This window comes from Penaeus vannamei, chromosome 7, assembly GCF_042767895.1.
Source record: "Penaeus vannamei isolate JL-2024 chromosome 7, ASM4276789v1, whole genome shotgun sequence".
NCBI lineage: Eukaryota > Metazoa > Arthropoda > Malacostraca > Decapoda > Penaeidae > Penaeus > Penaeus vannamei.
The window spans coordinates 40154405-40164404 of record NC_091555.1 but is presented as its reverse complement, the minus strand read 5'-3'; the positions used below and the strand labels follow the sequence as shown (position 1 = coordinate 40164404).

The 10000-nt window shown below is 49.2% G+C and overlaps 1 protein-coding gene across 1 annotated transcript in view; it reads right to left on the bottom strand.

Annotated features, from left to right (window-relative positions):
• LOC113803374 (uncharacterized) overlaps positions 1-10000 on the bottom strand; it is a gene marked incomplete at its 5' end in the record, with an annotated part of 155015 nt that overhangs the window by 2031 nt on the left and 142984 nt on the right. Inside the window, 1 exon segment of the mRNA XM_070123774.1 lies at positions 1-5825. This exon segment is cut by the window's left edge and continues 2031 nt beyond it. Within this exon segment, the coding sequence (XP_069979875.1) occupies positions 2840-5825 (2986 nt within the window).

The following is a 10000-nucleotide window of genomic DNA, read 5'->3' as shown; positions in this document are numbered from 1 at the left end:
CAGAGTGCTATGGACGCAAAGAACAGCTGATTCTGCGCTCTGGTGAGGCTGGCGTCCACGCGATCACGGTTTCATTCAAGGGAAATGTGCGCTGACGTAATAAGTCTGGATACCAGACTGCTGACACTAGTGTTGTGATTGATACAACGGCATGGTAGTCGGAGTGAGATTGAGGAGGAAAAGAAAGAAATGGGGACAAAAGAAGAAGAAAAGAAAAGGGGGTTATAAGGATAGAGAAAAGTAGAAACTGATAATTGTGAAACAAAAAAAAGCATAATGGAGTTTACAGGTGTGAAGTAGCAGGCGGTGAGAGAGAGAGAGAGAGAGAGAGAGAGAGAGAGAGAGAGAGAGAGAGAGAGAGAGAGAGAGAGAGAGAGAGAGAGAGAGAGAGAGAGAGAGAGAGAGAGAGAGAGAGAGAGAGAGAGAGAGAGAGAGAGGACAACAAATACACCAATAATTATGCCAAAACAACCGAAGCAACACGAAGCAAGTCACAATCAACATCAATGACACCAGAGACACCCAGGCAGTGGTTGTGACTTCCGGAGTTATTCATCATTTGCATTTTTTCGGGAGTGAGCGGCGCACGAAATCACGTTTCGAAACATTTCAAACTGGCAATGGAAGTCACCTTGAAGGTCACAAGGTCAAACAAGAGAAAATGCCCTAAGGTCAATGTAGGGTCACACCATATTGTGTGGGTATTGTGCGATCTGTTGGCCCGTCCTGGCTTGGCGCCGGCTTCGTCTCAGAAGTCATGGTGTTCGAGACTCCCTCCTCGTGTTCGAACGAAATGGTCTACCTCAACCTATCAGTAATACGTCAGTAATAAAATGTACATCTGTAGTATTGTCTCTGGAGTAGCACATGGCAGTGTTCCTAGCCACTTACAGGGTATACACATTTAAGATTGGATTTTTAAAAAAAGTACATGGAGTGCAGACACCGACAACTCTTCCCCCTTGCTCCCTTTGGGTCTTTCCCGGAGACCTATCAGGTTCTCTCGGGAAAAAAAATCTTTCCTTCCCTTCCCATCACTAGCTGCATCTGGTCCATCTCAGAAAGACAGCTGATTGGTGGTCCAACGTGGCTAGCAGAGGAGCCAGCAACAGACCATGCGTCGCTCGTCACAAGCAAAGCAACCCGTGCCTTGCTCGTGGCTAGTAGACCACCTCTCTTCACTTAACTAATAATGAACAAGGGACCAGATCGTGGGATACCCAAAGAAGACACCCTTTAACAATACGCAATACACAGACAACACCCACCCCTCTTGGTTGTCTGCTCTACACAAAATGCTATCCGAGAAAAACGTCCTAATGGTGAGGTTACAGGCGAGAGTGGCACTTTGCACGTAAAGGCAGTGTGGGTCAGCCTGGCACTTTGAAGTGTAGTTTTACTGGAGTCGATTGGCACAGTTGGGTCTGATTTACATATCTATTAATACTGATCTCACTTCCGTTTCGTAAGGCAGGTCTGCGTTTCCTTAATGAAAGTCGAAACATCGTACACACAACGCGTTAAGATCTTTGGTTCATTGAGAGAAAAGGAGTTCAAAGGCTTTAAAATTATCCTCATTTTCTTCTGCATAATATCACACAACAATGCTAAATCACGGAGGAAGTGAGGCAACAGTTCTACTCAGCTTAGGACTGACTAAGCTGACTAATCGACATCCTTCACAATCTTCAATACGTACAAGTTTAAATCATATCATAACATTATAACAGTTTAAGGCGAGTATAAACTATGACTTTTTCACTTCCAAAGACTTTGTAGAAAACTTTCTGAAATTCACGGTTATTACAATGAAGGCAGCGATGGGTATTATATATGAACGTAAACAAACAGTGATACACAGTATCTGAAAAATCTGTGTTGATACATCTCCAAAACACACTCGGAGAGAGAAGAGAGAGAAATAGAAAAACTCTTGGAAACCTATTCACACTTTCACTTTCACTCTTGACTGACCCTCCTCACAAGTGCCACTTCTGCCTGGCACCTTCACGACGAACAGAATGGAACAAACTAGTATTGAGTCGAGGGGATACTGCACCAATCCAAAATATCTGAGGACATGATAAGGTCTATATAAACATCTCAAAGCTTGTATATTAAAATCCTACGGTCGTTGTGTCACATAAAATTTACAAAGCTAATCTATACTCAAATGGAAATCCATCTAAATATACCAAGTGTTGTGAAAAAATTATGACATATTCGTACCTGCTATGATAGAGGAAGGAGCATTGGTGGAGACAAAGCACAGGTATTCTCAGCTATAAATGATCTCAAAAACCGAATACCAGAAATAAATAATCGAGGAATTTCAATACCTATCTTGTCTCAGACAATTATGTCTATGGTAGATAATTCTAAACTGTACACTCTCTAGTATGACTTGAGCTTCGGTACAGCTATGAGTCTTGGCACGGGGAATGTTGGCACCATCGCTGTAGATTCAAACGGGGAAAGTCAAAGTCTTCCAAAGATCTTTAAAAAACAAACAAACATCTTAAGTACCTTTTCGTACCTTTTCTTCCATGGGTTTCGTATGTGCATCCATCCGAAGCACATACACATTTAGTATAACTATATATACATAGAGATGTATATATATATCCATAACGGTGCATTGATAAGTTGCAAGGGAATTATATATATATGTATATATGTAAAAAAGAAGCACACAATGCATATTCATGAGCATGGTGATCTTAAGGCCAAAGAATTGTAAGAGTCCAGAGGCGTCTTTGTGCAGAGTGAGCCAGGGTGGCGTCGAGTGGCCTTGGCTTGTCTTCTGATGGTGGTGTTGGCTTTCCAGGTGTTGGTGGTGTTAGTGGTGGTGATACTGCGGGTGTTGGGGGTCATGGTGGTGGACGTGGGATTCCTGCTGGTGGTGGTGAGGAGGTGGGTCGTGTTGGTGGTGGTGGTGGGGGTCGTGTTGGTGGAGGTGGGGATCCATTGTGTGGTGGTGAGGGTCGTAGGTGTGCGCGTGCGCGTGCATGTGGTGAGGGTGTTCCACGGGCACCTCTCGGCCTCCTCGGCGTATCGCCAGGACCTCCCTCCGGATCATGCGCCCTACTTCCTGAGGCGTGAGGTAATCGGAGCCCTCGGAGTACGAGGTCTTGCGGCTGGCGGGGGCGCTCTTGTACCCACAGTGTTTGTACAGCTCCTTCTCCTCCTTCGAGGAGTAGATCCCCGGGAACTCCGTGTGGAGTACGGTCTGGATGTCATCCATCGTCATGTACTCGTGGTCCTCGGGCATGGCCTCGCGCTCCGGGTGGCAGTCGTGGTGCGTGATGCTGCCCGGCGCGTGGCTGCAGCCGGGGCAGTCCGGGGTGTCGCCTGCCCGGAAGGAGCGGATCTCGCCCATGGACAGGTAGCCCCCGCTGTCTCTTCTTGCCTCGCCGACAGAGGCGCTCGAGATCCTCCTGTAGGCCCCTCGAACTTCGTCCATGGACATGTAGTCCTGGTCGTGGGTGTGGTGGGGCAGGTTGGCATAGTGAGGCTCGTGGGGGGCGGGGGGAGGCGGAGGCTCCCGAGGGGGAGGTGGGAACCCACCAGGTAGGAGGCGAGAGTCGCACTCCTTCCAGCAGTCCCCTTCGTCCCTCCACAGAGAGGGATCCGTCGGGGGCTGTGGGGAGCTTAGTTTCCGAAGGGGACTGAAGGAGTGGCCCGTGGGAGTTCCCGCAGGAGTGGTAGTCACGGAGTCGTGGTGGGAGTGGAAGGGGATCCTTATGGCTGGCGAGGAAGGCGGCAAATAGGACATGGAGCGCAATCTGCTCCCGGGGACGACGTCGGCGTCCGCCCAGTCCGAGTCCGTGTCCCTGACGGGCGTCCCGCAGCTCTGGGACCCTTTGTCTACCGCGAAACTGTCCATGGAATAACTGTTGGGGAACTTTGTGGAGAGATCTTGGGGTGGTAAAAAGTTAATGCCCGACTTACGTTTTCTCTCTAAAGAGCCGCTTTTCTCTTTAGGGAATTTCTTTAAGAAGCTAAAAGTCTTTGACATTAACTTTGGTGACTTGAGGAAAGCATAAGAGTCTTTTCCAGCATGTCCTCCCGCTGCCTCCTCACTTGCGTCGGGAGGCTCGCCAGGGGGACCACTGGAAGCCTCGGGACGCCAGTACTGCCGGTGCTGACACGCCTGCTGCTGCTGCTGTTGCTGCTGCTGCTGGGGCGTCTCTGGCGTGGAGGCGTCCGCGAGGGAGCTGTCCGTGCTGGGCGTCCGCTGACCCTGAAGAGAAAACTGACGGTGAAGTCTAAATCCTGGCTTAGACAACGGTGAGGTCTGTGTATCATTTTTGCCAGAACCCTTAAAGAGAAAAAGATGTTTGGGCCTAGGAATCATGGGGGACCTACTCGGGGAAACACCAAAAAGAGATCTTGCCTTCTGTTTTGGCGACATTTTGGGGGATGCTGAACGGCTTGACTGACGCTCTCGTCTATCAACGGGTTTCTTCTTGACTCTAGGCAGAGTGCCCAGGGCCTGCACCATGGCCATATCCTCACTACCTAATGTGGACAAATCATCATATCCTGAGCTCACATCGAGCATGCTTTCTGTGGAATGAGATTTGCTTTGAAATGAAAGACCAAAGATTTTCTTGAGAGTACCTGACTTGGACAGAGCCTCTTCCGCCCACGGGTCAGGAGAGAAGGACTTCGGCCGCCTGGGAGGCAGTGGAGGAGGCTTCGTCTTTTCCTGGAAACTGTAACTCCGCTTAATATCTCTCCGGCACTTGTCAAGCTCCTCGTAATCGTGCTCTTTTGCTTGCTGGTTGGCTTGGGTCAGAGGCTTCAGGACGTCGACTATTTCCTCATACACTGTGCACGCCTTTGAGGACGTCGTGAACTCCGAGAGCCGCCTGAACTCGTCATGCTTGTCGGTCACCTCCTTGTAGGACTCCGACATGGTCCTGCTCAAACTCCCTTTCTTTCTCTCCTTGTGAGCCGCACACGTCACGTTTAGATTCTTGGCGAAGAAGGACTTCCTGGCCCTTGCGCTCTGCAGGCACCACGCGCCCACCTTGGTCTCCACGTCCGGCTCCTCCTCCAGGGCGCTCATGCCCCGCCGGCTGGAGGACTCCTGCTTTCCGTCCCCTGCCTGGGGATCCGCCTTCTTGGCCTCGTCGCCCTCCGCTGCCACCTCCCTGTTCTCGTCCTTCGTTCTGACGCCGGAGTCTATCGAGTCGGACTTGGTGACGAAGCGGCGGGCGGCGTTCTCGGACATGTAGCGGCCGCCGTCGCAGTGCGTGGAGGGGGAGGCTGAGAGCCGGACGCCGGAGTCTGTGGACCGGTAGGAGTTGTAGGACCCAGAGGAGGACGTGCGGTCCTTCGGGAGGTCTGCCTGGCGGAGGTCAGCGTCTTCGAGGTCGTCGTCACGCGACTCGAGCTCTTCGTCGGTCTCGTCAAGGCAGAGTTTGGCGAGGTTCGTCTCGCTCATCGAGCGGCGGCGGGAGTGGCCCAGCAGGCGGCCCGGCAAGGGCGGCTCTCCTCGCAGCTCCTCAGCCAGGTTGCACTGACTGCTGCTCAGGCGGGTCGGAGTGTGGATGTTGCACAGAGGTTGCAGCTCGTGAATCTGAGCCAGATCTATGACGGAGGTGGACTTGCGCATCTTGGGCGGGTCCGGCAGACGCTGAGGCAACACCACCACGGAGCTGAGGGCGCCCGAGAGCTCCGACAGGTCGCTGATGAGGGAGACGTCGTCCGCTGCCGAGGCCGAGATCAGCTTGGAGACGGCCTCGTGAAGCCCCTCCAGCAGGGAGCTGAGTTCGGGCGAGAAGAAGTAGAGATAGGCCTCGCCGCACGGGTGGCACCTGCGGAAGGGGGGCGGTTACTCAGGGGAAGTCTCGGCGGCGGCAAAGGGGGAAAATTGGCTCAAAAGGGAAAGTTCGTCAAAATCGAGGTATTCGGAAGTCGTCATTCAAAATTTCCTGATATCGCTCTAACGATAAAGCGACTGACACCGCGCTGATGGAGAGGACATTCGTCTCCAACAATATATGAGGAGAGGGAGAGAAAGAAACAAGTAGGAGAACGAGAGAAAGGGGCAGGGAAAGGAAGAAGAAAAGGGAGAAGGAAAAGGAAAGGAAGGGAAAGGGGCAGGGAAAGGAAGAAGAGAAAAGAGAAGAGAAAGGGGAATGGCAAGGAAGAAGAGAAAGGGGAATGGCAAGGAAGAAGAGAAAGGAGAAGGGAAAAGAAAGGAAGGAAAAGAAGGAAGTGGAGAAAAAAATAATGTTATTAAAAGAAAATTTGAAGAACGATTTCCGACACCTCTCGAATTTTATCAAAAAATGATTTACAAAAAAGCATATCACTTGTAATACAGGTATATCTCATAGAAAAGGAGACTATAAATGAAATATACTTTTATTCAGAAAAATATAGCCCACCTTCCAGGATGTTCAGATATCAAAAAGAGAATTATATTACACATATGAAAAATACAAAACTATGAATTATTAAAGGGGTAAAAATGACCATACTGACACAAAAATATTCATTGCAGTTTATACACTAAATATGCACAAATAAGCGCAATTATCACATTAAATATAGCATTTTATAGCATTCACATTAAGCCTTAACTTAAGAACCTGAAAATGTGATGCTTTAGCTCAAAACAAACAAATGAATAAACAAACAAATAAAAAACTAATGAATAAATAAGTAAACAATTAAAATAAGAAAGTCTGATATGTAGATAATAATCATAAATTGTATAATGAAGAAAGAAAGGACGGAAGAACTGATAAAGAGAGAGAGAAAAGAAGGAACATAACTAGATAGACTTTCTAACAGCAAGAGAGAGAAAGCGAAAGATAAAGAGAAAGCGAAAAAAAAGAAAAAGGATATAGGAACTAAAAAGATTTGCTCTGTTATTCATTACTTTTTATTCTGTCTGTCTGTCTCTCTCTCTCTCCTTCTCTCTCTCTCTATCTATCTATTTATCTATCTATCCCTCTCTATCTATCTCTCTATCTATCTATCTATCCCTCTCTATCTATCTATCTATCTATCCCTCTGTCTCTATCTATCTATCTATCTATCCCTCGAGCCACAAAACTTTCCGGGATGCTGTCATCTGCACCCGAGATGAGCCGGATTTAAGAGATGCTCGACACTATAAAACTGATTTACTTTCTATCTCCTATATCTTTCTTCCAGTTTCTCTCACCTTCGATCTCTCTCTCTCTCTCTCTCTCTCTCTGTCTCTCTCTCTCTCTCTCTCTCTCTCTCTCTCTCTCTCTCACTCTCTCTCTCTCTCTCTCGCTCTCTTTCTTTCTCTCTCTCTCTCTCTCTCTCTCTCTCTCTCTCTCTCTCTCTCTCTCTCTCTCTCTCTCTCTCTCTATCTATCTATCTATCTATCTATCTATCTCCCTATTTATCTTCCCCTCCCCTCTCCACTTCCCTCTCCCTCTCCCTTTCCTTCACCCTCACAGTCTACCTCTCCCTCTTCCTCTCCTTCCCTCCCACTCCTTCACCTTCACCCTCTCCCTCTCCCTCTCGCTCTCCTTCACCCTCCTCCTCTTTCTCGCAATCTCCCTCTTCTCATCCTCTCCTTCCTCTTCCTTTCATCCTCCACTCCTCCCTCTCTTCCCCGTCTTCCTCCCACCCTTCCATCTTTCCTTTTCATTCTCTCCTTCCTCTTCCTTCCGTCCCTCCACCCTCCCTCTTCCACCTCTTCCTCCCACCCTTCCATCTTCCTATCCTTCCCACATACCTCCTCCTCCCTCATTTATCTCTCATTTCTTTCTCTCTTCCTCATCTCCTCATCTCTTCCTCCATCTCTTACCCCTTCTTCTCCCCATCCCTCATTTATCTCTCATTATCTTTTCTCTCTTCCTCATCTCCTTATATCTTCCTCCATCTCCCCCCTTCTTACCATCCCTCCTTCACCCCCATTTATCTCCCATTCTCTTTTCTCTCTTCCTCATCTCCTCATCTCTCCTCCATCTCATCCCCCTTCTTCTTCCCATCCCTCCTCCTCCCTCATTTATCTCCCATTCTCTTTTCTCTCTTCCTCATCTCTTCCTCCCTTTTCCCATCCCTCCTTCTCCCTCATTTCTCTCTCATTCTCTTTTCTCTCTTCCTCATCTCCTCATCTCTTCCTCCCCCTTCTTCTTCCCATCCCTCCTTCTCCCTCATTTCTCTCTCATTCTCTTTTCTCTCTTCCTCCTCTCCTCATATCTTCCTCCATCTCTTCCTCCCCCTTCTTCTTCCCATCCCTCCTTCTGCCTCATTTATCTCCCATTCTCTTTTCTCTTTTCCTCATCTCTCATCTCTCCCCCCCCTTCTTCCCATCCCTCCTTCTCCCTCATTTATCTCCCATTCTCCTTTCTCTCTTCCTCATCTCCTCATCTCTTCCTCCATCTCTCCCCCCCCCCTTCTTCTTCCCCATCCCTCCTTCTCCCTCATTTCTCTCTCATTCTCTTTTCTCTCTTCCTCATCTCCTCATCTCTTCCTCCCCCTTCTTCTTCCCATCCCTCCTTCTCCCTCATTTCTCTCTCATTCTCTTTTCTCTCTATCTCATATCCTCATCTCTTCCCCCCCCTTCTTCTTCCCATCCCTCCTTCTCCTCATTTATCTCCCATTCTCTTTTCTCTCTTCCTCATCTTCTTATATCTTCCTCCACCTCTCCATCTCCTCATCTCTACCTCCATCTCCCCCCCCCCTTCTTCTTCCCATCCTCCCTCCTCCCTCATTTATCTCCCACTCTCTTTTCTCTCTTCCTCATCTCCTCATCTCTTCCCCCCTCCCCCTTCTTCTTCCCCATCCCTCCTTCTCCCTCATTTATCTCCCAATCTACTTTCTCTCTTCCTCATCCCCTCATCTCTTCGTCCCCTTCTTCTTCCCATCCCTCCTCCTCCCTCATTTATCTCCTACTCTCTTTTCTCTCTTCCTCATCTCCTTATATCTTCCTCCACCTCTCCATCTCCTCATCTCTTCCTCCATCTCTTCCCCACCCCCCCTTCTTCTTCCCATCCCTCCTTCTCCCTCATTTATCTCCCACTCTCTTTTCTCTCTTCCTCATCTCCTTCCTAATCCTCGTCTCCCGGGTGTCAAGTGTCAGAGTCATCCGTCGTTATCACTTTAACAGGTGAGTGTTTGCCATTACGCTGATGGAGTGAACATTTGTCTCCAGCAATAAAGGTGGAGATAGAGAGAGGAGAGAGAGGAGGAGAGAGAGGAAGAGGAGAAGGGAAAGGAGGAAAAAGAGAGAGAGGAGGTAGGAGGAGAGAGAGGAGATAGGAAGAGGAGAGGGGATAGGAGGAGAGAGAGGAGATAGGAGGAGAGAGAGGAGAGAGGGGAGATAAGAGGAGAGAGAGGAGATAAGAGGAGAGAGAGGAGATAGGAGGAGATAGGAGGAAGGGAAAGGAGGAAGAGAAGAAGGCAAAGGAGGAAAGAGAGAGGGGGAGAGAGTGTTTGCCATTCCGCTGATGGAGTGAACATTTGTCTCCAGCAATGAAGGTGGAGAGAGAGAGAGAGAGATAGGAGGAGAGGAGGAAGAGGAGAAGGGAAAGGAGGAGAGAGAGAGAGAGGAGGTAGGAGGGGAGGTAGGAAGAGGAGAAGGGAAAGGAGGAAAAAGAGAGAGAGGAGGTAGGAGGAGAGAGAGGAGATAAGAGGAGAGAGAGGAGATAGGAGGAGAGGGAGGAGAGAGAGGAGAGAGAGGAGATAGGAGGTAGGAGAGGGGAAATAAGGAGAGAGAGGGAGATAGGAGGAGAGAGATAGGAAGGAGGAGGGGAGGGAAGAGGGAAGGGGAAAGGGGGAAGAGGAGAGAGGAAAAGAGGAGAGAGAGGGGGGGGTAGGAGGAGAGGGAAGAGGGTAGGGAAAGGAGGAAGAGAAGAAGGGAAAGGAGGAGAGAGAGGAGATAAAAGGGAGAGGGAAGAGGGAAGGGAAAGGAGGAGGAGGAGGAGAGAGAGAGGAGGTAGGAGAAGAGAGAGAGAGAGGAGGTGGGAGAAGATGGAAGGGAAAGGAGGAAAGAAGGGAA